The sequence below is a fragment of the Pongo pygmaeus genome, chromosome 23, assembly GCF_028885625.2.
Source record: "Pongo pygmaeus isolate AG05252 chromosome 23, NHGRI_mPonPyg2-v2.0_pri, whole genome shotgun sequence".
Lineage (NCBI taxonomy): Eukaryota > Metazoa > Chordata > Mammalia > Primates > Hominidae > Pongo > Pongo pygmaeus.
The window spans coordinates 57376800-57404761 of record NC_085931.1 but is presented as its reverse complement, the minus strand read 5'-3'; the positions used below and the strand labels follow the sequence as shown (position 1 = coordinate 57404761).

General features: G+C 53.6%; 1 protein-coding gene across 2 annotated transcripts in view; it reads left to right on the top strand.

Moving 5' to 3' along the window:
- Window positions 1-27962, top strand: part of CELSR1 (cadherin EGF LAG seven-pass G-type receptor 1) — a 180426-nt gene that overhangs the window by 131113 nt on the left and 21351 nt on the right. The window contains exons 10-22 of one of the 2 annotated variants that reach the window (XM_054469469.2): window positions 7591-7776; window positions 8856-8969; window positions 9644-9818; window positions 10732-10873; window positions 13219-13339; window positions 15690-15873; window positions 16220-16321; window positions 17021-17115; window positions 18010-18219; window positions 20931-21114; window positions 22830-22973; window positions 25500-25704; window positions 26598-26765. In XM_054469469.2, coding sequence (XP_054325444.2) covers window positions 7591-7776; window positions 8856-8969; window positions 9644-9818; window positions 10732-10873; window positions 13219-13339; window positions 15690-15873; window positions 16220-16321; window positions 17021-17115; window positions 18010-18219; window positions 20931-21114; window positions 22830-22973; window positions 25500-25704; window positions 26598-26765 — 2030 coding nt within the window. The remainder of the gene's footprint in view (window positions 1-7590; window positions 7777-8855; window positions 8970-9643; window positions 9819-10731; window positions 10874-13218; window positions 13340-15689; window positions 15874-16219; window positions 16322-17020; window positions 17116-18009; window positions 18220-20930; window positions 21115-22829; window positions 22974-25499; window positions 25705-26597; window positions 26766-27962) is intronic. The other variant, XM_063662750.1, reaches the window with a different exon arrangement.

Below are 27962 nucleotides of genomic sequence, written 5' to 3'. Positions count from 1 at the left end.
TGTCTTATTGATCTTTACTGTTTCGTTTATTTGAAACAAAAGTTTATTTGTTGGATAAAAATTCTGAACAGCTTTTAGAAGGTGATTCGAATGCACTCTTTCCTCTGGTTTCCTGCGCCACACAGTTCCTGCTCGCATCTTCCATGCTCCGTAGACACTTTGTTTGAGAAACAGTTATGAGCCCTGTCTTCTCTCATCGGGCTGCCCTTCTGCCACACCCTGGAGACTCTGCCGCACGAGGCAGCCATGGGGACCCTCCCTGGGAGGGCACCCGGCCCTCGGCTTGCCCTCTTGCACCTCTGCCTGTGCATCTCCAGGTCATTCCCGTCTGTAGTGATGGCGGGGCACGGCGCTCTCCTGTAAACTCAGCTGCTGTGACCCTTTCTGATCAGGGTCTAGCTCTGAAAACTCACTGGGCAATTCTCCCTCCTAAAAAGCTTGCTTTATGTCTCTCCTTAGGACTGATTCTCATCCCCTGGCACGGGAGTGGCCCGTGGGACCCGTGCCTGAGCAGGGCGCTCTGTCTTGATTTGACAGATTCATAACTGAGTTATTCCTTCCTTCATCCTAGGTTTTTTGTTTTGTTTTGTTTTTTGTTTTTGAGATAAAGTTTTGCTCTTGTTGCCCAGGCTGGAGTGTGACGGCGTAACCTCAGCTCACTGCAACTTCTGCTTCCCAGGTTCAAGTGATTCTCCTGCCTCAGCCTCCAGTGTAGTTGGGATTACAGGAGCTCACCACCACACCTGGCTAAATTTGTTGTATTTTTAGTAGAGACAGGGTTTTGCTATGTTGACCAGGCTGGTCTCGAACTCCTGACCTCAGGTGATCCACTCACCTCAGCCTCCCAAAGCGCTGGGATTACAGATGTGACTCCTATGCTTTTCTCCAAGTTTGTATGTGTGTGCGCGTGCGTATCTCCGTGCAAGTGTGTGTGCATGTCAGTCTGTGTCTGTGCATGTGTGCACATCTGTGTGTGCATCTCTCCATGCATGCACATTTGTGCACGTCTGTGTGCATGTGGCTGTATATGTATGCGTGTGCATGTATGCGATGAGAGCTGCGTGCACACGGTCTCAGAGCAGCACTGACTTCCTTCTGGTTGTTCATTATCTCCAACTAGAGTGAGCCTGGGGCTCCCTCCTGACCTCCCTTCGACACACAGAGATGCTGCCCTTCGGTTAGCCTCCTCTCCTGCCTTGGGGTCGGCCACGCAGGAACACTCACCCTGTTCTCCCAGGATGACCCTCCCCAGGCTCCTGCGGTCAGGAAGTCCCTCCCAAAGCGGCGTCTGGGCTGCGTGTCCTCTGCCATCAGCTGTGTGCCGTGCGGAGCCATGCCTTGTTGCCCTTGCTCCCTGTTGGGCTCTGGGCCTTCTTGTGCTGCCCAGTGTGTCCTGGACACCATCCCCCATCAGGGGAGGCTGGGCTGGGGTCAGATGGTGAGAGGTGAGATGGATTTTACAGAGTGCCTGCTCCAAGCTCTCGTTCCACACAGGGGAAACTGAGGCGTAGAGGCTCTTCACTCGGGACCCTATGGTTCTTTTACGGCCCACGTTCCTGGGATGGCCATAGGCCCTTCTCTGTCACTCCTATGGACAGCCCATCTAGAAACAGTTCCGTGTAGCCAAGATTGGCATGAGGGTTGGCGGGTGGACAGAGGGACTGCCCAGCACATGCCCTCCCCGCCATGAGTGCCTGGTTGGAGGGTGGTGGGGGCAGGACCGAGAGTGCTCCCAGCAGGCTGGTGGAGGTCAGTCCCTCAGCAGATCAGCGAGGGCTCAGGAGATGGGTCAGGGCTGGGGCAGGGGCTCAGGCCTGGACGGGGAGCCTCCTGTTCCTCCGCGGTCACAGCTCGGGAGCATTTTCCAGCACAGACCTCTCGGATTGCCTGGAAGGTGCGGTGTGCGCCAGGGATGATTACAGCTGGCCTGTGGGCCCTTGTTAAACCTGTAATTTCATGAGTCTGCCAGGCAGCCCCAGAAGCCTGCTGCAGGCCAAAACTTGGCAAGTGCGGTGCTGCCTGGGGATGGTATTTTCTGTGTGGTGGTTTCACTGTCAGAACAAATTAAATTGGCTGTTTGATGCAGGTGATGGACTGGAGCTTGCAAGTTGTCATTTGGCAGTGGGGTCTCTCTAGGAAAAAAGTGCGCTTTCAGTAGGAATGGCGCTGGAAGCCACAGACTCCTGTGCCCTTTGCGTAATTACATCATGGAGAGCTCATCCAAAAATTAGGAATTTTGCCAGGGACTGCAGCCAGCCCTCCCTGTGGAAGTCTGGGTGGCTGGAGGGGTGGCCTTGAGGGGATGCTACAGACCCCACTGGGCACCCAGAAGGCTGCCAGGGCGGCTCGCAGAGGCCGGTCAGCCATGCATTACTGAAGGTTCTGGGGGATTTCTCCTTGCCCTCACCAGCTTGCAGCCCTCCCGTGGGCCTGTGAGCTCTGTAAAGCGGCAGTTTGGCTGTCCCTCAAAGGATGTCCCCTGTGCCCCTGCCGCTGTGGTGAGACAAATAAGACTCCATTGTCATCCCACAGCCCAAGCAATTTGGCTAATTGCTCTCGGGCACCCAAAATCCACGCACCTTGTCAGGTGGGATAACCGTGCCATTGCTGAATGCCTCTCTGACTGAGAGCCAGGGACACGCCCAAAATAGGAAGCAGTTACCACCCATAAAACAGGTTCATTCTGTGGATATCACTTTTGTTTGTAGATAGAAAGTCACTTTTATCACTGATCCGCTCACTTTGGAGTTTTTTAAGCAAGAACAATGCAAGAGAATGGCAAAGGAAATTTTTTTTTTTTTTTTAGAGACGGAGTCTCGCTCTGTCGCCCAGGCTGGAGTGCAGTGGCGCGATCTCTGCTCACTGCAACTTCTGCCTCCCAGGTTCAAGTGATTCTCCTACCTCAGCCTCCCAAGTAGCTGGGATTACAGGTATGTGCCACCACGCCCAGCTAATTTTTGTATTTCTAGTAGAGACAGGTTTTCACCATGTTGGCCAGGCTGGTCTCCAACTCCTGACCTCAGGTGTTCCACCCGCCTCGATCTCCCAAAGTGCTGGTATTTCGGGCGTGAGCCACCATGCCCAGCCTCATGTAGCATTTTCTAGTAAATCATTTTGGTATTGTTTTTAGCATAATTGCAGGTCAAAGAACGTATACCATGTGGTTTCAGAGCTTTGTAATGTGGTTTACAGCCCAGATCTAGTCAGTTTTTTTTCTTTTTTTCTTTTTTGAGACGGAGTTTCACTCTGTCACCAGGCTGGAGTGCAGTGGTGCAATCTCAGCTCGCTGCAGCCTCCACCTCCTGGGTTCAAGTGATTCTCCTGCCTCAGCCTCCTGAGTAGCTGGAATTATAGGTGCCTGCCACCACATCCAGATAATGTTTGTATTTTTAGTAGAGATGGGGTTTCACCATGTAGGCCAGGCTGGTCTCGATCCCCTGACCTCAGGTGATGTGTCCGCCTCCACCTCCCGAAGTATTGGGATTAGAGTTGTGAGCCACCGTGCCTGGCCTCTAGCCAGTTTTGTACACATGCCACTGCGTGCTCTGCAGTTGTTATCTGTAAAGTTTGTTAACTGTGGTATTCAAATATTCTACATCATTATTGTTTTTTTTTGTATGTGTGACAGAGTCTTGCTCTGTCGCCCAGGCTGGAGTGCAGTGGCTTGATCTCGTCTCAACTGCAAGCTCCGCCTCCCGGGTTCATGCCATTCTTCTGCCTCAACCTCCCAAATAGCTGGGACTACAGGTGCCCACTACCACGCCCGGCTTTTTTTTTTTTTTTTTTGTATTTTTAGTAGACACGGGGTTTCACCGTGTTAGCCAGGATGGCCTCGATCTCCAGACGTGATCCACCTGCCTCAGCCTCCCAAAGTGCTGGGATTACAAGCGTGAGCCACTGCGCCCGGCCTATTGGTTTTAATTATTGGTTTTTTTGTCTTTGTCTTCTCACTTACTGAGAAAAGTTAGTTACAAATCTACCTTGACTGTAGATTTATCTCTTACTCCTCTTAGTAATCTTGATTTTTGCTATATAGATTTTGAGGCCAGGTTATTAGGTGCATACAAATTTAGAGTTGATTTATCTTCCCAGCAAATTGACACGGTTATCATTATGAAATTCCTCTTTTTCTGTAGTGAGGATTTTTGCCTAAAGTCTACTTTGTCTCACATTAACATAGCTATACCATTTTTCTTTTGGTTGGTATTTATATGATGTATTTTTTTCTATCCTTTTACTTTCAATATTTTCTGTATCCTTATATTTCAGATATAATATAAGCAGTGTGCTAATAGTTGTTTTTCTAAAATCTAGGCTATGTTTTGAAGTTATCTTTAAATATGAGCATCTTAGGTTAGTTACAACCTTGTTTTCTGATTCTTCTTACCTGTACTTAAACATGGCCATTTGACTCTTATCTCTGTAACACCTACACCCAGAAGTAAGTCTAATGGTCTCACTGAGTCTGTTTCCTTGAAAGTTTTGTGGTTCCCAGTGTTATTTTTGAGTCTGTCTGATGAGTCTGTGGTCTGTTGCCACTCTTCCTCGCTTCTCTTGGTTTTCAAGCATATTACCTTATATCCTCATATACTTGGCTATTTTTTATTGAGTGCTAGACATTTTATTGAAAAACTGGAGAGAATTTGAAACTAGAATGGGGATCAGGTGCAGTGGCTCATGCCTGTAATCCCAGCACTTTGGGAGGCCAAGGCAGGCAGGCAGATCACCTGAGGTCAGGAGTTCGAGACCAGCCTGATCAACATGGAGAAGCCCCGTCTCTACTAAAAATACAAAAAATTAGCCGGGTGTGGTGGTGGGTGCCTGTAATCCCAGCTACTCAGGAGGCTGAAGCAGGAGAATCACTTGAACCTGGGAGGTGGAATTTACAGTGAGCTGAGATTGTGCCATTGCACTCCAGCCTGGGCAACAAGAGTGAAACTCTGTCTCAAAAAAAAAAAAAGAGAAACTAGAATGGGGATGAAACTAGAATGGGGATGATGGGGATGTCGTTATCTTCCATGTTTGCTTCTGGCAACCACTAGGAGCACTTGCCCTCCCAGAGCACTTGAATGCAGTCATAGACCTTTTTTTTTTTTTTTTTTGAGACGGAGTCTTGCTCCATCGCCCAGGCTGGAGTGCAGTGGCGTGATCTCGGTTCACTGCTACCTCCGCCTCCCGGGTTCAAGCAATTCTCCTGTCTCAGCCTCCCAAGTAGCCGGAACTACAGGCACCTGCCACCAGGCCCAGCTAATTTTTTGTATTTTTAGTAGAGATGGGGTTTCACCTTGTTGGTCAGGCTGGTCTCAAACTCCTGACCTCAGGTGATCCACCTGCCTCGGCCTCCCAAAGTCACAGACTTTAATGCAGTCACAGACTGAGGTGGTTCAAAGCTGGGCTTCCAGTCATGCAAGGGTGGGTCTTTTTCATTTTTATTGTTAGTGTAAACCCCTCAAGGTTCCAACCAGAAGCCAAGGAACAACCCTTGGCAGTCCATGAACCCCAGTTTTTAATCCTCCAGCCCCATGAACCTAGAAAGCTTTGAGGCATCCTGAGACTCTAGGTCACAGGTGACTGATGGAGCGTGGCACCACCTGCTGATAGGGCTGAAGAGTACCAAGGAGGGCAAGGGTTTCAGGTACCTGACAGCCGTGACCTGACTGCACACTCAGCCTCCACTGTGTCTTCCAGAACCGGCTGATGGCCTTGCAGGGAAACACACGCCACGCTGTTTTGCAGATTCTGTGTTTTCCTTGGTCGTGAGCCTGAAACTGTTTTGCCTGGAGCCACTTCAGTGCCTTCAAACAGACATTCTTTAATATTTTGTCTCATGTTCGTAGGTGATTTCAAGAGGAGAAGTGGTCCAAATTGCCTAGTCCTTTCTTAGGAGAACTAAGATTTTGACGCTGCCCTTGGCCTATCTTATTTTAAAATATGAGTGTTTAGGCCAGTTGCCATGCTGATTTTTGTTTTTTTCATACATGTAATTAAACACAGAGGATTAAATCTTGTCTTATAAAGTATAATGTTTATGTTTACATCCAAAAATAGGAGCCCAATAGTTACCTGAATCAAGCTGGTTCCCAGTATTTAAAAGCCTAATGGGGCTTGTTCTTGGCCCTTCCCTTACTTAACCTCCATGAAGCGATTGATCCTTTTTCCCGTAGAATAAGACAAGCAATTCTAATCAGTGTTACAGGCAACAGCAACAAAGAACAACTTTGCCTATACTTTTTTTTTTTTGAGACAAGGTCTTGCTCTGTCACCCAAGCTGAAGTGCAGTAGTGCTATCTAGGCTCACTGCAACCTCTGCCTCCTGGGCTTGAGTGATCCTCCCACCTCAGCCTCCCAAGTAGCTGGGATTACAGGAGCACACCACCATGCCCGGCTAATTTTTGTATTTTTAGTAGACACGAGGTTTTGCCATGTTTGCCAGGCTGGCCTTGACCTCCTGGCCTCAAGCGATCCGCCTGCCTTGGCTTCCCAAAGTGCTGAAATTACAGGTGTGAGCCACCATGCCCGGCCAACTTTGTCTAATTATTATTATTATTTTGAGACAGAGCCTCACTCTTGTCTCCCAGGCTGGAGTGCAGTGGCGCAATCTCGGCTCACTGCAACCTCTAGTAGACTCCCAGGTTCAAGTGATTCTGCTGCCTTAGCCTCCTGAGTAGCTGGGCTTACAGGTGCCTGCCACCATGCCTGGCTAATTTCAGTATTTTTAGTAGAGACAGGGTTTCACCATGTTGGCCAAGCTGGTCTTGAACTCGTGACCTCAGGTAATCTGCCTGCTGTGGCCTCCCAATGTGCTAGGATTAAAGGCCTGAGCCACCGCACCCAGCCAACTTTGCCTATTTTTTTTTTTTTTTTTTTCTTGAGACCAAGTCTCGCTGTGTCACCCAGGCTGGAGTGCAGTGACACAATCTCAGCTCACTGCAACCTCCACCTCCCGGGTTCAAGCAGTTCTCCTGCCTCGGCCTCTGAGTAGCCAGGATTACAGGCACCCGCCACCACACCTAGCTAATTTTTGTATTTTTAGTAAAGATGGGGTTTCACCATGTTGGCCAAGCTGGTCGTGAACTTTTGACTTCAGGTGATCCACCCACCTCAGCCTCCCAAAGTGTTGAGATTACAGGCCTGAGCCACCGCACCTGGCCAACTTTGCCTAATTTTTTTTTTTTTTTTTTTTTTGAGATGGACTCTTGCTCTGTCGCCCAGGCTGGAGTGCAGTGGCGTAATCTCGGCTCACTGCAACCTCCGCCTCCCGGGTTCACACCATTCTCCTGCCTCAGCCTCCTGAGCCGCTGGGACTACAGGCGCCCGCCACCATGCCCAGCTAATTTTTTGTATTTTTAGTAGAGACGGGGTTTCACTGTGTTGGCCAGGATGGTCTCGATCTCCTGACCTCGTGATCCACCCGCCTCAGCCTCCCAAAGTCCTGGGATTACAGGCGTGAGCCACCGCGCCCGGCACCTGTCTTGTCTCTGGTGCCACATCATCAGTCTCCTTTCACAGCTTCCTTGTTTAAGTGACTGCAAAGCGTTTCTCTTTCATTGTCATTGTACCAATCAGTTGGTGTGGCTCTCCCTGCTCCAGATCCTGAACAACTACCTCCAGTTTGAGGTGTCCCACGGCCCTTCTGATGTGGAGTCCGTGATGCTGTCCAGGGTGCGGGTGACCGACGGGGAGTGGCACCACCTGCTGATCGAGCTGAAGAATGTTAAGGAGGACAGTGAGATGAAGCACCTGGTCAGCATGTCCTTGGACTATGGGATGGACCAGGTGAGCTGGCACCGGCACCTCCTCTGCGGATAGAGCCTTCCTCCGGCCCAGGGAAAAACAGAATGACCCCTTGAGGTGCCAGGACCCACCAGAGACCTTGTGGATTTGGGGAGGCACTTTCTGGGCCCCCGCAGGTGGGCTTCTGTTCTGCCCTGTACTGAGGTCATTGGCATCTTCCTCACCTCCTTCATCCAGATGCCCCGCCCCCGGCAGTCAGCAGCTGACTTCCTCCAGCTACATTTCTCATCGTGGTGCTGCTGGTGCCTTCAGCAGCGGTTTCTTTTAGCAAAGCCATCTTGAGCAACACCTGCAGGCTCCGCACACTGTCTTTAGGGTACTGAAGTAGCAATGCCAGGGCCCATGCCCTCAGAGCATGGATGGGGAGCAAAACTGGGAGAGCAATGAGACCCAGGTCCCGGACAGGCCTGTGAGACACCAGGGAGCCACAGCTGTCCCAGGCAGGCAGGTGGCGTTATCCCAGACAATGTTCAGAACACTTAACCAAACTAGGTTTCCACAGTTTGCAGGCAGGTAACCCAAGATGTTGTGTGTGAAATGCCCACACGCTTAAGGGGCGACCTGGGATCTCCAAGAGCTCTTGGAGCCAAGGCTCATCTTACAACACAGACCTGGGAGTAAATAGGTGTGTTCCAGGCACCTGCCTTTCTGGGACTGGATCTCAGCTGAGACCCTCTTGGGTTCCCACAGTGTTAATGGGTGAGCGGATTTCCATTCACTGCAGTGTTCCTGACTCGCCAAGCTCTCTGTCACAGCATGGCTGGTTTAGTGTTGTGCCCTTGACGGAGGCGGGACAGTTGCCCACGTTGACCCCACTGGCCGCCTCGGCTAGGCTGGGGCATGGACACCCATCCTCTGGCCTGGTCCCCTCGCCCTGGTCATCACAGCCAGCCACGCTGTCCAGCTGGGCCCAGCTCTCTCTTTGGAGGCCCAAATGTCCTCAGGCTTTGCGGAGTTTGTCGAAGCGACTGTTTAGGCTTCCAGCGCATCCTTCCCATCTGGAAGATGTTTCTAGGATGGTGGATGCAGCCCTCAGAGCCCCGGCCCCTCTCTCCACACAGAACAGGGCAGATATCGGGGGCATGCTTCCCGGGCTGACGATAAGGAGCATGGTGGTCGGGGGCGCCTCTGAAGACAAGGTCTCCGTGCGCCGTGGATTCCGAGGCTGCATGCAGGTACGTGGGGGTGGTGGGGGGCGGGGGGCCTGCCCCTCACAGGCAGCTCCGAGGCTGCCAGCACTGCAGTTGGTGCCGTTGGTCAACCTGTTAGTTTTCAATGAGCGAAGAATTTGTCTGACAGGCATCCCCACTTTAACAGCTCCTGTTTCCTCTTTAGACCCATCCTCCCCTGTGGTTCCCCTTGGCATCCGGGCCGTCCCTGGTCCCCACAGCTCCCCACCGCCATGCCAGCCACCTGCCCCTCTGCCTTTGGGAAGTGTCCTGAATCAAGCCCCTCGCCGCCACCCCCACCCAGTCCAACCACAGACGTCACCCGAGTGGGCCCCGTGCCTGTCCCCTGGAGCCAGGGGTTCCAGCTACGGCCGAGGGAGCTGCTCTCAGAGTCGTTCAGCTCTCAGCCCCCTCGGCAGGGACATCCACGCCTCACGCCCCCACCGCGCACCCCAGGAGGTCAGACCAGCGTGCCCTCTGAGCTCCTCACCCAGCCCTCCACTGCACTCCGGCCAGCAGGCCGTGGGGCGAGAGGAACAACCCTGCCCACCCCAGCTCTGTAGATAAATGGGGCATCACAGATGAATGCCTCGCAAGGGACCAGAGAGGTCTCAGGGTTCCCTTAACCCCTACGTACCTTTCTGGGCTCCTGTAGCCCCAGTGCTGTTTACTTAATGCAGGGAGTGAGGATGGGGGGGACGCCCACCAACGTCGCCACCCTGAATATGAACAACGCACTCAAGGTCAGGGTGAAGGACGGCTGTGATGTGGAGGACCCCTGTACCTCGAGCCCCTGTCCCCCCAACAGCCACTGCCACGACGCCTGGGAGGACTACAGCTGCGTCTGTGACAAAGGTGGGACCGCCCTCCCGGGGCCCTTCAGTGACAGGGAGGTCTCTTATGGCTGAAACACAGGAGGAGGGCTCAGTTTGGGCATTGGTGTCCCCAGCCGACTCCCTGTGGTTCCGTGGAGCCCTGAGCTTTATTTTATAACAAGTGGGCCCCTCCTAGAGAGAGACTCTGAGCCTCTTCCTTACCCGAGGCACAGAGTGCCCCAGGCGCTCTCCTCGGCACATGGGGTGATCAGCAAAGAAACAGTGAAAAGTAAGGCCAGGTGCAGTGGCTCATACCTGTAATTCCAGCACTTTGGGAGGTCGAGGTGGGTAGATCACTTGAAGCCAGGAGTTCAAGACCAGCCAGGCAACATGGTGGAACCCCATCTCTACCAAAAAAAAAAAAAAAAGCAAAAATTAGCCAGGCGTGGTGGCACGTACCTGTAGTCGCAGCTATGTGGGAGGCTGAGGTGGGAGGATCACTTGAGCTTCTTAAGCAAAGGTTCCAGTGAGCTGAGATCACACCACTGCACTTCAGCCTGGGCAACAGAGCAAGACTCTTCTCAATAAATAAATAAAAGAATTAGTGGAAAGTGCACATTAAGAAAATTCTCCATTCAGGGTGGCCTCTGAGTTTTGAGGTGCTGAAGTCATCTTCTGCTGGTGGCCATTCCCCATGTGTCCTGGGGCAGCCTGGGCCCCATGTTCCAAGGCTCTCATCCTCCTTGGGGCAGCCTGGGAGGGCCTTCCTCTCTGCATCGCCAAGTCTAACCCGCCTAACGCTGTGTTTCGGGGGACTCTGGCACTCTTCCTCTTCCCTCTGCTGAGTACCAGGGAAAGTCAGATCTTCTGGAGGGGACAGGTTGCTCCAGATATTTTAACGTGGAAGGTCTCGTGGATTGTGGGTGGAGGTAATGCTGGCTCTGTCCTTGCAGGGTACCTTGGAGTAAACTGTGTGGATGCCTGTCACCTGAACCCCTGCGAGAACATGGGTGCCTGCGTGCGCTCCCCCAGCTCCCCGCAGGGCTACGTGTGCGAGTGTGGGCCCAGCCACTATGGGCCGTACTGCGAGAACAAGTAAGAGCAGCCCCTGGTGCCTCCTTGCACCTTCACAGTCCATGTGGCTGTGTTCCCTCAACTCTGTCTTCTCTTTCTTATTTTGACCCAAAGATATGTATAATTCTGGATAACAGGGACATACATTTTTTTTAAATTTGGCATGAATTAAGTGAAAATCAATTTTTATTTTATTTTATTTTTTTATTTTTTGAGACAGAGTCTTGCTCTGTCACCCAGGCTGGAGTGCAATGGCGCAGTCTTGGCTCTTTGCAACCTCCGCCTCCTGGGCTCAAGTGATTCTCCTGCCTCAGCCTCCCGAGTAGCTGGTCCTACAGGTGCCCGCCACCATGCCCAACTAGCATTTTGTATTTTTAGTAGAAGTGGGGTTTCACCATATTGGTCAGGCTGGTCTCGAACTCCTGACCTCAAGTGATGCACCTGCCTCAGCCTCCCAAAGTGCTGGGATTACAGGTGTGAGCCACCATGCTTGGGCAATGAGAATCAATTTGGACATCTCAAACTAACCCCATTGGATCATGTGTCCACACTAGAAACATGCAACATGACTCACCTGGAGTCCTCGCTGGGCCCAGAGCAAACAGGCCCCGTGAGATGCAGGGAGACGCGTGTGATTTACAGAGAATGCTTTCTCTTTCGAGTTGGTGGGCCTGAAGTCGTGTCTGATGCGTGTGGAGATCCTAGTGTGGTTAGGACAGGCAGCAGCATGCTCTCTGGGCTCTGGGCTCTGTACCCTTTGCACAAGGATTGCTGGGCACAGGTGTGTAGTCATCACAAGCGTCGCTTTGTCCAAGGTGGAGCTGCTTGGTTCTTCATAAACCAAGGTTCCAGGCCGCCGTGGAGATGATGTTCCCATGGCTTATTGTCCTCAGCTGCTGGTGGCCATCAGGTGCAGGAACACCTGCTATGCTCTGTTCTTTGTCCACCTGAGCCTACAGCAGGTGCTGTGACCCCGGCTGTGACCCCATGAGCGGGAAGCAGCCTGTGCCCTGGGGCTGGTGACCTCATGAGAAGATGGCACCACATCATTCTTGGATATCAGCAAGATGTGATACCAGGGAGGGCTTAGAGGAGGTGCCCTGGGAGTGGAGAGGGAGGTGGGAGCCAGTGAGGCTGAAGCGGGAGGGCATTCTGGGAGCGAAAGCAACAGAGCCAAGCTGGAGAGGAGTAAGGGGATGAGGCTGATCTAGAGAGGCCTGGGTGGGGACGGAGGTGGGCCCGAAAGCAAGGAACAGAACTTGGCTGTGTGGAGGCCGTGGGGGCCCAGCACTAAAGTGGCAGGACCGGGTCTGGTCTTAGGGAACCCCCAGCTGCCGCGTGGAGCACAGCTTGGAGCAGGAGGAGTTGCCAAGAGGCTGATCCAGCATCTCCGTGCCCGGCGCCACAGTCACCAGGGCTGCAGGGGGATGAAGGTTCTGGGGCCCCCATGCTGCACACACACATCCATAAACGCCAAACTCTATCTCTGGCCTGGTTGTCTTTATGACCCTGATTTGTACACGGTCCTTAATACTTGCTTGCCAAGTGAGTGAATGCTAGAGGCTGACAGCTGGGTGGAGGGAACTTGGTTAGCCAGGATGGGGAACACAGGAGCCCGCAGGACACTCGGGCGGGGCTGTTGCAGGAAGTTGGGCCTTCAGGTGGCTGTGCAGGTGCAGCCCCATTAGGAACAGGTAGGGAGACTCATGCACAGCGGTGACCAGCACCTCGGAGGCCTGGCTTTGTCCCCGCAGTGTTGCTCATCTTCATTGTCCGTTGCTCTCTGCCGGAGGAGGCTCAGGGAGGCAGGACTGGCTTCCACTGGATTCTGAGTGGATGGGCGCGTGCCGCTGACCTAAGGGGCATGCTACACCAGGGCATGGCTGCCCTGAGCATCTGTGGGGCTGGTGGCCAGGGGACCTGGGGTACAACAAAAGCTGCAAAACTCCCTGTTTAGGAGTTTCCCGCGGGCATCTCATGCTGGCACTCACCCCAAGTCCACTTTGAGAAGTTGTGCCAGGCAGCTGAGCTCAGTCTGCCTGTGTGGGGCTGCGTCGTGAAAGGCCAGCCTTGCAGTGGGGTTCATTGTCATTAAGCCCCAATGAGTCAGGCATCATGTGGACGTGGGGCACACAGTGGACAGAGATGTCGTCCCAGTCCTTGGGCATGGTGGATCTGTGGGTGGGGGGTGAGGTTGGGAGCTAGCAGAGGGGAGATTAAGGCCATGTAACGTGGAAGGGAAGCTCCCAGAGCTGGACCCAGCCAGGCCTCCTGGGCAACCATCTCCATGCTGCCCGTGGGCCTCTCCTTGTTCCAGAAAGCACAGTTACATAAACCTTCCAGCTTCCCTCTTATTTTCCCCACAGACTCGACCTTCCATGCCCCAGAGGCTGGTGGGGGAACCCCGTCTGTGGACCCTGCCACTGTGCCGTCAGCAAAGGCTTTGATCCCGACTGTAATAAGACCAACGGCCAGTGCCAATGCAAGGTGAGGCCCAGCCCCCATGGTCCCTGCATGCCCACACCAGGCCCTGAGCCCAGGGAGATGGCTGTGTTTGCTCACACACATGCACAACTGCCCCTACGTAACACACCTCCACATACCCTGCCTGTACACACTCACACCCCTGCACGCACACCTGTGCCCACTCACATCACATTTGTGTACAGATGTGGTTTTTGGTTTCCTTGCTGCTCCCCCGTGCTCTGTGAATACTCCATGGCTGCTTTCCACCTGTAAACTGTGGGTTCAGCCCTGCCAGCCCCCGCCCGTGGAACAGGAATCCCTGCCTGTTCCCGGCCTACTGCCCGTGGCTATGGGAAGCCCACCCGTTTCTGAGGGCTGGCTCGTCTCTGGCACCACCCCGGCCCTCCTGGTTGGCCATTTTCCTGTGCTTTTTTTTTTTTTTTTTTTGAGACAGAGTCTCGCTGTGTCGCCCAGGCTGGAGTGCAGTGGTGCGATCTCGGCTCACTGCAGCCTCCGCCTCCTGCGTTCCAGCGATTCTTCTGCCTCAGCCTCCTGAGTAGCTGGGATTATAGGCGCCCACCACCACGCCCAGCTAATTTTTGTATTTTTAGTAGAGACAGGATTTCACCATGTTAGCCAGGCTGGTCTTGAACTCCTGACCTCAGGTGATCCGCCCGCCTCAGCCTCCCAGAGTGCTAGGATTATAGGCGTGAGCCACCGTGCCTGGCCATTTTCCTGGTCTTCACCAAGCTGGCGTCCCATGACGACAGCAGTTTTAAAATAGAAAGTGTCAGTAAGTGCATTATGCCCCACCCCCGTCCAGGGCGGTCAGTCCTAGCCTGCACACAGCATGGAGCTCACATCTCGTGTCTCCAGATATGCACACGTGTTCTCAGTGCAGACTCTAGGGACCCCTCCCCAGCCCTCTCTGATACATCACCTCCTTCAGGATCTTCGTGTACACCGCAGCCATGGCGCTCACAGTGACTTGAAACCCAAATGTTAGGTCTGAGGGTAATAGGAGCCTGGGCGAGGGACGTGAGCTTCCTGCAGATGCGGCTGCCCCTAGGAGGGAAGCTGGCACCAGGGCACCCTTGGATGCCATCTCTTGATGTCAGTAGTGTCCCGAGTGTCCGCAGTGGTTCCAACAGCAAGTAGGACTTGTGTCCTGAAAGGCTCAAATTAAACAGCTCTCCTGGGTCAGGGTTGGTCCACACATGTCACCAGATGGTGGTGGCGGCATAGTGGGTGGCAGAGCAGAGGGAACTTGGGGAGTGCATTGGCGAAAACTTGCCTATGATTTTTTTTCTCATCCAAAGTTATAGGCAGGGCGTGGTGGCTCATGCCTGTAATCACAGCTACCCTGGAGGCCGAGGCAGGAGGGATTACTTGAGCCCAGGAGTTCAAGACCAGCCTGGGCAACATAGTGAGACTCCCATTTCTACAAAAAATAAAAACATTAGCTGAGCGTGCTGGTGCTTGCTTGTGATCCCAGCTACTCAGGAGGCTGAGGTGGGAGGATCACTTGAGCCCTGGAGGTTGAGGCTGCAGTGAACTGTGATTGCACCACTGCACTCCAGCCTGGGCAACACAGTGAGACCCCCATCTAAAAAAAAATAAAAAAACAAAGTTATACAAAATGTAATGAAAACCCATAAAGATCGCAGTCACCCCATGCGCCTCCCAGCTGTGATTGCTAGTGTTTTAGCATCTCTTCTGGGCCTGCCGCTCACTGCCATTTTACACACAGTTGGAGTCCCCGCCTGACACACAGGTCTGAACGTTGCTCACGAGTCTGCCCAAGTCACAGCCTGGTCACAGCCTGCCCCATTTTCCGGGGCGGGGTTGGGGGTGGGTGCTACTTGGGCCTGGGGAGGCCCGGTGACCAGCCCAGGCAATGTAGCTGGTAAACGGCAAGGGTCAGGCATGAACCCAGTACTTTCTGAACCCGAAGTACAAGCTCTTGATTGTCACCCTGACCCACCCAATGGTGAACGTTCAGGTGGCTTCTAATTTTTCAAAACAACTTTAAGAAAACGCCCAGGGGCTATCCCCACACGTAAGCCTCCATTTGGATCTCTGATGCTTTTTGGGACAAATACGAAGGTGCCTACTGTTGAGACTTGATAAGACACGAGGGAGCGCATGCTTCCCGGAAGAACTGCTCTCCTGGGTCCGGCATTGCGGGGCCTTGGGGGGCAGCCCCCCGTTGGGTGTGGGTTGTGGGCAGAGGGTAGCCATGAGGGGCGGGACGGCTAGCGGCTGACACACGCACCTGGGTGGGAGTCTGGACGTTGCTCGGGAAACGCACTGCAAGGTAGGGCCTCTCCCGGGCATCTGAAGTCACAGGCCCTGCCTCTGGCTTTTGCAGGAGAATTACTACAAGCCCCCAGCCCAGGACACCTGTCTGCCCTGCGACTGCTTCCCGCATGGCTCCCACAGCCGCACTTGTGACATGGCCACCGGGCAGTGTGCCTGCAAGCCTGGCGTCATCGGCCGCCAGTGCAACCGCTGTGACAACCCGTTTGCTGAGGTCACCACACTCGGCTGTGAAGGTCTGCGTTGCCCCTTGACACCCTGCAGGTTACAGCGCAGGGACAGGCTGCTGCACTGGCGTGCACGTGTGTGCATGCGCGCCGGGTGTTTGGGGAACCCTGGGCTCCGTCGTGTTCTGAGTTCTCTTGACCTTCTAGAAACCTGGTTCTGCGTGAGGGGGCGTGGGTCAGAGCCTGGTCAACCCTCTCCAGCTCTGACATGGATGGGGGGCAGAGGAGATGCTAGGGTTCGGTTCTTGGTGGGAGCAGGGCGTCCTGCAGGGAGGCACACGTAGACAGTGGTGCCTGTTTGTGGTCGTGGGTGCGGCATGCCCCGCTGAGCAGACTTCCCTCCTGTCTACCCCAGTGATCTACAACGGCTGTCCCAAAGCGTTTGAGGCCGGCATCTGGTGGCCACAGACCAAGTTCGGGCAGCCGGCTGCGGTGCCATGCCCCAAGGGATCTGTCGGTAAGTCCCCGTGGCCTGTGTGTCGGGAACTGAGGCACGCGTCCTTGTGGGAGGAGCTGGTCGAGATGTGGGGACTCAAGGAGTGTTTCGTGTTGAAAAAAATATCTGCAGGCAAAGTGCTGGGCAGAAATCCGATCGCCTTTTCCCTACCAGTAAATACACAAAGCAGGCAGAGAGCGTAACAGAAACATGAACAGCGCAGTGCGTGTGGGGACGCCTGCCAGTCAGCCTGGCCAGTCCCTGCTCTGCCGCTCAGGCTGGGGCACCGGGACAAGTGGCTTCACTGTTCATAGCATCGGGTTACCTCTGTGAAATGGGGACAATGACTGTGTCCACGCTGTGAGGGGCGTCTGGGGAGTCCAGTGAGGCAAGGAAAGGCCCAGCCGAAACAGATTCCTGGTGCATGGGATCGTGGCTGCCGGCAGATGGTGTTGCTGATTTCTTTCCTCGCGGACTTGCTCGGAAGTGCTGGCTCCTGTTGGCTGGGCGCCCAAAACGCCTGGTTGTCAGTGTCAGAGCAGCTTCGGCCGTGGCCCTGACATGAAAGAGGGGCGCTGGTGTTGGCCTCCTGGCCCCCATGGGGTTCTAACCACCACACAGTGTTCTGGGTTTAAGTATATTCAGATTGGGGATTGAGATACACAAGCATTGATCAAAAATGTGAGTTTCAGGCTTTGCACACCTGCTCTCCTTCCCTAGGAAATGCAGTTCGACACTGCAGCGGGGAGAAGGGCTGGCTGCCCCCAGAGCTCTTTAACTGCACCACCACCTCCTTCCTGGACCTCAGGGCCATGGTAGGGGCGCCTCGGGGATGTGTGTTCAGCAGGGGCACGTGTGTGTTCGTGTATGCGTGAGAGAGTTTGTGTGGGCCGAGGCTCCTGGGCTGGGGAGTGTTGGGGCAGCTGGGATGGCGCAGGGACAGCCCCACGGGCCCGCAGCCTGGAGCCAGCAGGTTCCTGTGGACGTCGGGGTGTTGGCACCTGAGCTAGGCACCCCCACGTGGACTTCTTTCCCCCAGAGGACCCAGCTCTGTGTCTTTGGTTCTGAAAACACAGGGTCCCTGCATTTGACTCCATTTGCCCTCTGATCCTGCCCTATTGCATGGCTTTTGTTCCCACGTCTCCCACTCGCTATCTTTCTCCGAGCCCTCTTTGGCCCACCAGACCCTCGTTTCCATGGTCTAGCTGTCAGCAGTGCTCATTTTTGGGCTTTTTGTTTTTTGGTTTTTGTTTTGGAGATGGAGTCTCACTCTATCTCCTAAGCTAGAGGGCAGTGGCACGGTCTCAGCTCGCTGCAACCTCTGCTTCCGAGATTCAAGCAATTCTCCTGCCTCAGCCTCCCCGGTAGTTGGGACTTACAGGTGCCCACCACCACACCCTGCTAATTTTTTTATTTTTAAAATAGAGACATAGAGTAGAGTATTTTTAAAATAGAGACTAGAGATGGGTTTTCACCATATTGGCCAGGCTGGTCTTGAATTCCTGTCCTCAAATGATCTACCCGCCTTGGCCTCCCAAAGTGCTGGGATTACAGGCGTGAGCCACCGTGCCCAGCCAGGCTTTTGGATGTTTTAAGTTCCTTTCTGACAAGGAAACTTGCACCAGACAGTAGTGCGTTCCTGAGTAACAGCAGGGACTGAAAGCAGCTGAAGTGGGTTTGCACACATCACGACTGCCTCCCTGTTCCAGAATGAGAAGCTGAGCCGCAACGAGACGCAGGTGGACGGCGCCGGGGCCCTGCGGCTGGTGAGGGCGCTGCGCAACGCCACACGGCACACGGGCATGCTCTTTGGCAATGATGTGCGCACGGCCTACCAGCTGCTGGGCCACGTCCTTCAGCACGAGAGCTGGCAGCAGGGCTTCGACCTGGCAGCCACGCAGGATGCCGACTTTCACGAGGTAGGAGGGTGGCCGCCGCCCTGGCTCGGGGACACTTGGGGATGCCCGTGGGTGGGTGCTGTGGGGCTGGGCGTCTACCTCAGCTCGTGGAAGATGGTTGTGTCCGGGATCCCCGAGGCAACCCCTCATTTCTCAAATGTGAGCCCTGGCAGATGCAGTGCCTGACTAAACTGATGACAAGCGTTAGGGAGTGTTCCGGAAGGAAACGTGCAGGTCACAGCCTTGCTGGTGTTCCCAGTAGTGCCTGTAGTGTGATCTAAGTGGCTTCTAGGGGTTCTAAGTGGCCCACCTAAATCAGCCCCTCTCCCTTCCACGCAGCCTGTGATGGAGTATCGTCCACCCATTTGACAGGTAAGGAAACAGAGGCACGGAGAGCTAAGGTGTTTGCCCAAAGGCACAGCTCATAAGGGGCAGGGCCTGGCAGTGGGCCCCCGTGTCCACTCCCACCTGCAGCTCTGAGGTCCTGCTTTCAGAGGGCCACGCCTCTGCCTCAACCCTCTGGCTGTGTGTGTGTAAGTTGTCAGCCCCTGAGCAGTGTCTTTTTAGGGTGAATGCAGAGGAGACTCATGCAGCCTGATATTTGGAAACTGCTCTTGGGGGCTCCAGAAGTTTCCTTGTGGCTCCGCTGCAGGCCTCTTCATCCAGACAGGACCCCCAGAGGAGTGCCTGTCCACACAGAGCCCACAGGGGACACCTTGTCCCTCCCACCCATCGCCACGCAGCCCTCAGGGACCTCCTCATCCACAAAGGGCCTCCAGTCCATGCAGGGCCCCCATGGAACCTTCTGGTCTGCATAAGGCCGCCAGAGACCACGCAGGGTCCCCTTGCTGGGATTTGAGTCCCAGCCTGAGAGTTGGGCCAGTGGCGTTTGTTCTCCAGGCGTGACTCCACAAACAAGTTTCCTTCCTGGTTTTCTTTCTTTTTTTTTCTTTTTTTTTTTTTTGAGATGAGGTCTTGCTCTGTTGTCCAGGCTGGAGTGCAGTGGTGCAATCTTGGCTCACTGCAACCTCCGCCTCCCGGGTTCAAGCAATTCTCCTGTCTCAGCCTCCCAAGTAGCTGGGATTACAGGCGCCCACCACCACGCCCAGCTAATTTTTTGTATTTTTGGTAGAGACAGGGTTTCACCATGTTGTCCAGGCTGGTCTCGAACTCTTGACCTCAGGTGATCCACCTGCTTCAGCCACCCAAAGTGTTGGGATTACAGGCATGAGCAACCGTGCCCAGCCCTGGTTTCTGTCTCAGGTGTGGTCCCCAAGCCCCTGAGCACAGCCTCATGCCTCCACCGAGTCGTTCACATAGACCCTGGGGTGCGCAGAGGCTGAGGGCCACCCTCGGAGGAGCTGTCCACGTGTCCACGGCGGCCTCAGTGTGGGTCCTCTGCGCAGCCCAGGTTGTGGTGGTTCCATCACTGCTTTACGTGGTGAGGTTCAGGAGGAGTTCTCATGTAATAACCAGGGGCATCGCCACGTCTTCCCTGCCTTAGCGTCTTGGGGTGTACGTGGAAAAACCCCTGGCAGGGCTCAATCTGACAGAGTCCCAGCCTCTGACATTTGAATCACCCACAGTCTCTCTGGCTTATATGATGGGGTTCAGGATTTATGAAAATCACACATTAAAAAATGACTTCTGGCCGGGCGCGGTCGCTCACGCCTGTAATCCCAGCACTTTGGGAGGCCGAGATGGGCAGATTGCCTGAGCCTAGGAGTTCGAGACCAGCCTGGGCAACATGGTGAAACCCCGTCGCTTCTAAAATACGAAAAAAATCAGCCAGGCGGGGTGGTGGGCGCCTGTAATCCCAGCTACGTGGGAGGCTGAGGCGCGAGAATTGCTTGAACCCGGGAGGCGGAGGTTGCAGTGAGCCAGGACCGTGCCACTGCACTCCAGCCTGGGCAACAAAGTGAAACCCTGTCTCAAAAAACAAAAACAAAACAAACAAAAAGACTTCCTTATCTATTTGAATTCAACTTTGATTAATGTTTGATCCTGTTTATAAACTTAGACCATGAAATTCCCCCTAAGTATTTTAAATGGAATTAATATATGTCATATATTTGATTTTTCGTTTTGCATTTCAGTTGTTTGGCTAGCAAACAGACCTTCCAAGCATTTAAACAGTGCTTGTAAATCTAGTAAATTAAGCTAAAAATATGAAGCATCTTTAATTCTCTGGATTTTAATATACTTTGTGAGCTTAGTAACATTTTTCTACTCCTCTTAAGATAAACTTTTTGAAAAAAAATTTGGGAACTAGGCCAGACGTGGTGGCTTACGCCTGTAATCCCAACACTTTGGGAGGCCAAGGCAGGTGAATCATCTGAGGTCAGGAGTTCAAGACCAGCCTGGCCAACATGGTGAAGCCCCATCTCTACTAAAAATACAAAATTTAGCTGGGTGTGGTGGCACACGTGTGCCTGTAATCCCAGCTACTCGAGAGGCTAAAGCAAGAGAATTCCTTGAACCCAGGAGGCGGAGGTTGCAGTGAGCAGAGATCGCGCCACTACATTCCAGCCTGGGCGACAAGAGCGGAAGTCTGTCTCAAAAAAAAAAAAAAAAAAAAAAAAAAACTAATATTAAAGAGCACAATCTAAAGTGTAGGGCTGGAATGAATGAATGAGCCCACTAGGCAAGCAAAGGCTTTCAGGGCAGGTGTCCCTCGGTCCCGCGAGCCAGGACTCCGCAGGCTGAGTACTGAGCGCTGTCTGTCTGACCAGGACGTCATCCACTCCGGCAGCGCCCTCCTGGCCCCGGCCACCAGGGCGGCATGGGAGCAGATCCAGCGGAGCGAGGGTGGCACGGCACAGCTGCTCCGGCGCCTTGAGGGCTACTTCAGCAACGTGGCACGCAACGTGCGGCGGACGTACTTGCGGCCCTTTGTCATCGTCACCGCCAACATGAGTAAGGCGCTGGCTGCGTTGGGGGTGGAACCCTGCTACCATCAGGGGTGCGCCCCAGAGCTAGGCCCCTATGGGGTGAAGCAGGTGGGCTCCTGGCCCCCACTTGGCCATGCTCTTAGAAAAATGATTCTGAGCCTGGGCACAGTGGCTCATACTTGTAATTCCAGCACTGTGGGAGATCGGGACAGGCAGATCACATGAGGTCAGGAGTTGGAGACCAGCCTGGGCAAAATGGTGAAACCCTGTCTCTACTAAAAATACAAAAAGTAGCCAGGCGTGGTGGCGCATACCTGTAATCCCAGCTACTCGGGAGGCTGAGGAAGGAGAATCACTTGAACCTGGGAGGCAGAGGTTGCAGTGAGCCAAGATTGTGCCATTGCACTCCAGCATGGATGACAGAGCAAGACTCCGTCTCAAAAAAAAAACAAAAAACCCCAGGTGCAGTGGCTCATGCCTGTAATCCCAGCAATTTGGGAGGCCGAGGCAGGTGGATCACAAGGTCAGGAGATCAAGACCATCCTGGCTAACATGGTGAAACCCCATCTCTACTAAAAATACAAAAAATTAGCCGGGCGTGGTGGTGGGCACTTGTAGCCCCAGCTACTTGGGAGGCCGAGGCAGGAGAATGGCATGAACCCGGGAAGCGGAGCTTGCAGTGAGCCGAGATTGCGCCACTGCACTCCAGCCTGGGCAACAGAGCGAGACTCCGTCTCAAAAAAAAAAAGATTCAGCAGGTAGGCCTCTGTTTCCTCGTCTGTAAATGGAGCCTTTGGGAAGGCAGTCTGCGATGACATACCCATGGCTCCCAGGGAACAGGTCCCGGGCTTGGGAGATGTTGGGCCATGATCTTGGAGGGTCTGGCAGACCTTCCAGACCCTCAGGTGAGAGACTGTAGAAGGGTGGGTGTCGAGGGCCCTGCCTCACTCCAGGCTCACTGCAGACAGGTGTAAGTGCAGGCAGGGTGCAGGAAGTCAGAAGTCAATTCTGTTCTAAAGATGGTCAGTCAACTATCTTTACAGGTGGTAGTTCACACCTGTAATCCCAACACTGTGGGAGGCCGAGATGGGCAGATTGCTTGAGCCCAGGAGTTCGAGACCAGCCGGGCGCCATAGTGAGACCCTGTCTCTATTAAAAAAATAAAATAAAAATTAGCCAGGTGTGGTAGCATACTCCTGTATTCCCAGCTACTTGAGGCTGAGGTGAGAGGATTGCTTGAGCCCAGGAGGATGAGGCTACAGTGAGCTGAGATTGTGCTACTGCACTCCAGCCTGGGCGATAGAGTGAGATCCTGTCTCAAAAAATAAATATAAATAAGTCGTCTGGGCGTGGTGGCTCATGCCTGTAATCCCAGCACTTTGGGAAGCCGGGGCATGCAAATCACTTGAGGTCAGGAGTTTGAGACCAGCCTGGCCAACATGATGAAACCCCGTCTCACCAAAAATACAAAAAATTAGCCAGGCATGGTGGTGCCTGCCTGTAATCCCAGCTACTTGGGAGGCTGAGGCAGGAGAATTGCTTGAACCTGGGAGGCGGAGATTGCAGTGAGCTGAGATTGCACCACTGCACTCCAGCCTGGGAGACACTGCGAGACTCCACCTCAAAAAAAAATAAATATGGCCAGCCAGTGTCAGTGTGACAGTTGTGGTCATTTTGAAAACAGCAAGGGTTCAAGAAAGCCCTGGGAGTTATGTCTGATTAAAGGAACTGTCCCCCCAGTTCTTGCTGTCGACATCTTTGATAAGTTCAACTTTACGGGAGCCAGGGTCCCGCGATTCGACGCCATCCATGAAGAGTTCCCCAGGGAGCTGGAGTCGTCCGTCTCCTTCCCAGCCGACTTCTTCAAACCACCTGAGGAAAAAGGTAGAACCGCTTAGAAACCTGCTGCTGCCCTCGGAGTCCCCAGCGTTCAGGGAGGGGAGGGGAGGGCCTCACTGCGGGCATCGCAGGACCTGCGCACTGAAGATCCGGGCCAGAGTGTTCCGAGTGCTCGCTGGCGCCAGGTCCTGTTGGTGACAGCAGGTTGTTTTGTACAAGTGCTTAGATACAGGCTGAGCATCCTAATCCTGAAATCTGAAATGCTTCAGAACCTGAACCTTCTTGAGCACCAACCTGACACTTAAAAGGAGTGCTCATTGGAGCATAAGCATGAAACAATAAAAAAGTCAAAATCCAGGCTGGGTGCGGCGGCTCACGTCTGTAATCCCAGCACTTTGGGAAGCTGAGGCGGGCAGATCACCTGAGGTCAGGAGTTTGAGACCAGCCTGGCCAACATGGTAAAACCCCGTCTCTACTAAAAAATACAAAAAATAGCCAGCTGTGGTGGCAGGCGCCTGTAATCCCAGCTACTCAGGAGGCTGAGGCATGAGAATCGCTTGAGCCCATGAGGCAGAGGTTGTAGTGAGCCGACATATGCCAGCCTGGTTTACAGAGTAAGACCCCGTCTCAAAAAAAAAAAAAATTCCAAAATGTTCCCAAGCATTTCAGCTAAGGGATACTCATCCATGTAATTGACAATGTGAGGAAGAAAAGAGAACTAAAATTTGTATGTGAGCTGGTTGTCTTTGATGTGCAGTGAAAAGCTGCTTCTAGCCGGGCACAATGGCTCATGCCTGTAACCCCAACACTTTGGGAGGCCGACACAGGGAGGATTGCTTGAGCCCAGAAATTCAGAACCAACCTGGGCAACATAGAGAAACTCCATCTCTACCAAAAAAGTTTTTTTAATTACCTGGGCATGGTGGCGCATGCCTGTAGTCCCACCTACTCAGGAGGCTGAGGCGGGAGGATTGCTTGAGTCCAGGAGATGGAGGCTGCAGTGAGTTGTGATCATGCCACTACAGCCCAGCCTGGGCAGCAGAGCGAGAACCTGTCTGGTTGGGGGGGAAAGCTGCTTCTAAATAGAAATAGACATTTTAGAATCACCTTCTCCTCCCCGCAAAAAGCAACAACAAAAAAAACCAGAATGCTGTCTGTGTATGAACAAATCTTCAATCCTGGGTTGAGATTATGATTCAAAACAGTTTGAACATTTTGAATTTTCTTAAGGTGCTTTTTTACAGATCCATGACAATTACTAAAAACTTCCCCAAATAAAAAGGACATGAAAAGATAAACTCCATAATGGACAGTTTAAAATTGGAAATGTTGTTAGTAAATGGATTTTGTCAGGTATATGATGTTATCTCATGTGTCTTAAAAAGAGGGGTGACTCTGATGTGGGGTCATGCTTGAAAGTAAAAAGACGAGGTCCCTGACTCTCCATTGCAGCCAGCTCTCTCTGGAACTAATAGAGTGAGAACTCGCTCATTACCAAGGGCTGGGCACCAAGCCATTCCTGGGGGATCCACACCCATGACCCAAACACCCCCGACCAGGCCGATTTTCAACCCTGATCACATTTCAACATGAGATTTGGAGGGGCCACACATCCAAACTGCATCAGATACATTCATGTTTAAGCAATCCATCTCCAGAACTCTTTTCATCCTGCACATCTGAAACTCTAGCCCACGAAACACTAACTCTCCTCCCCAGCCCCTGGTGCCTTTCTGTGCCAAAGACATTCTTTGTGTCTTTGAATTTGACTCCTCTAGGGACCTCCTATAAGAGGAATCACACAATATTTGTCCTTTTGTGATTGGCTTATTTCACTGAGCCTAATGTCCGCTAGGTTCACCTGCGTTGTAGCGAGTGTCAGGCTTTCCCTCCTTTTGAAGGCTGAGTAATATTCCGTTGTGCGGATGGAGCACGTGTTGTTTATCCACTCACCTGTTGACCCATGTCTGAGTTGTTTCCACCGTTTGGCCTGTGTGAATGGTGCTGCTGTGAACATGGGCATAGAAGTATCTGGGTCCAGGCCGGGTGTGGTGGCTCACGGCTGTAATCCCAGCACTTTGGGAGGCCGAGGCGGGCAGATCATGAGGTCAGGAGATCGAGACCATCCTGGCTAACAAAGTGAAACTCTATTTCTACTAAAAATACAAAAATTAACCAGGCGGGGTGGCAGGCACCTGTAATCCCAGCTACTCGGGAGGCTGAGGCAGGAGAATGGCGTGAACCCAGGAGGCGGAGCTTGCAGTGAGCCGAGATAGCGCCACTGCACTCCAGCCTGGGCGACAGAGCAAGGCTGTCTCAAAAAAAATAAAATAAATAAATAAATAGAAAAAAGAAGTATCTGGGTCCCTGCCTTCAGTTCTTTGGGGTATATACCCAGAAGTGGGCTTGCTGGGTCATGTGGGAAATCCTGTTTTTGATTTTTTGAGGACCTGCGGTACTGTTTTCTGTGGGACATCTGTTGGTTTTTGAGAAGCACCTGCTGGCACTGACAGCAGTCTTGGGGAACGCAGGTGCTCCTGCCGGAGTCCTCACCCTCTGCTCACGTTGCAGAAGGCCCCCTGCTGAGGCCGGCTGGCCGGAGGACCACCCCACAGACCACACGCTCGGGGCCTGGCACTGAGAGGGAGGCCCCGATCAGCAGGCGGAGGCGACACCCTGATGACGCTGGCCGGTTCGCCGTCGCTCTGGTCATCATTTACCGCACCCTGGGGCAGCTCCTGCCCGAGCGCTATGACCCCGACCGACGCAGCCTCCGGTAAGGCCTGGGCACGCCTGGGCACACGGGGAAGGCCCGTTCCGGAGGCTCCTGAGGCTTCCACAAGTCAAAATCCTGATCCTGACCAAGCACAGGTCTTCGCAGTGACATTTCACCGTGACCCTGGCCCAGAGACAGAGACCATTGCCTTGTGGTGTTCCTTGGAGGGAGATTCTGGGTCTGCCACAGGATACCACATCCTGGAACGTTGCACACCCTTTGCCTGGGCTCATCCCGGTGTTTCTGCCAGAAATGCCCCCTGCCCAGCATACACCCCATCTTGTGCCCAGAGGGACCCCATTCTGTCCCCGCACACCTGACCCAAGGCTGTCGTGGGTAGTGCCTGCTGCTGGCCCCGGGGTTAGGTCTGCTCGGCTAGTCCTGGCTGGAAAGGATGAATGTCCCAGAAGCAGCTTTGCGACCTGCTCGGTGGAAGCAGCCCGAGGCTCCGCCCTTCTTCTTCCTGCCATTTGCCAGATACTTCCCTGGCTCTGGGGGCCTCGTGTTCACGTGGTTCTCAGTGACCAGGTGATTCATCCCCATGAGCTGCCATTGCTTTGGTGTCTTTTGCTGGACACTTAAACCATCCCCTGTGTTTCTGCCATTAGCTATTATGGGCTGTGACATCTTTACACCTGTGCCTTCTCTTTCTTTTTAAATTTCTGAAGTCCCAATTTGACCCAAAGGTGACACCTCTCTCTGTGTGCCCTGTCAGTGATAAAACCTGCTCTAGGAATGAAGATACTGTGGGGTCCGTGGGTCCGAGCTCTTGGAGTGTGATTCTGTCTCCCCAAGAAGCACATCATGGCGTGTCCTCAGGGCATTTGTGTGTGGGATTTAAGCAGATGTTTCCTAACTGTGTTTGTCTCTGTGCTCTGGCTTCTTGACCTCAGGCTGCCTCACCGGCCCATCATTAATACCCCGATGGTGAGCACGCTGGTGTACAGCGAGGGGGCTCTGCTCCCGAGACCCCTGGAGAGGCCCATCCTGGTGGAGTTCGCCCTGCTGGAGGTGGAGGAGCGAACCAAGCCTGTCTGCGTGTTCTGGAACCACTCCCTGGCGTAAGTGTGATGCTGGGAGCCCCATGTGAGGGCTTTGCCAAGGCAGAGTGCCCCCGCAGGGTCAGGAGCTCAGTGGCAGAGCGCCCCAAGAAGACAGTCTCTTGTGGTCTGTGTTTCCCCTTTTAGTGCCCCATGGGGCAGTGAGCCTCCTGCTCTGCTTCTGTGGGAACATCAGAGTCCTCCCCTAGATGCCCACACACAGATGCACACAGACCTGTACGTGGAGACACAGACGTGCAGGCGCACAGAGAGATCCCTCAAGGCTGACACCCAGGAGGGGGACCCCTCACCTGCGGGACTCTCGAGATGCAGCGGCCAACACTAGCGTAGTGCCCAGTTCACTGCCGGATAAGACAGGCTTGTTCCGGTCACACACGGGAGACAGAACCCAGAGACTGGCCTAAGAGCCTGTTTGCTGACGGTCTTGCCCAAGAGGCCGACACAGTCCAGCTTTGGGGACTGGCTTTACCCCCAAGAGGCCACACCTGGCCGTGGCACAGTTTATCTGGCCCGTTTCAGAAGCAGCGTCAGTCACAGTACAGTGGCGAACGCAGGAGGCGGTGCGCGAGAATCTGTTCTAGCATCCATTCAAGTGAGGGAAAGGCGTTTCGTCGTTAGAAAAATGCAAAATTAGTGATTCTCACCCACACGTGAGACTGGATTCAGCGCCGCAGTGTGGCTCCTGTCTGCTGGGAGCCAGTAGTGTTTGTGCCTTGTTTTTGCTTTTTAGCTGCAGAGTTCACGTGAGGTGTGGACATTTGAGTTGCTCTGTCTTTACAGGGAGCTTGCCTTTTCTCTGCTGGTTGGTTTTCACTTTTGCTGTCTCTGTTTAGAAGAAAGCACTGGAACTGGGGTGTGGTGGGAAGGGCCCTGTTGCCGGGATGGGAGCACAATCATGGAGGGGAAGACCCACTGCCTCCCCACCAGGAGGGAGTGCCGGGAAGGGGAGATGCCATGCAGGAGTCAGGCTTGAATCTGCTGAGCATTGTGCATCCGGGGACGTCTGTGCAGCAGGAATGCTCCCTCCATCACAGTTGCCCTGGGCACAGTGGGGAGCCATGGGTGGGGGCTGTGCTGGGGGCAGCGCTATGGTGAGCGAGCCCGTTGAGCCCAGCCTCATTCTTCTACTGCTTCTGTGCTTTCCAAGTTCTAGTTAATAAGCAACCAGCATGGCACCTGGAATGTAGTATGCGCTTG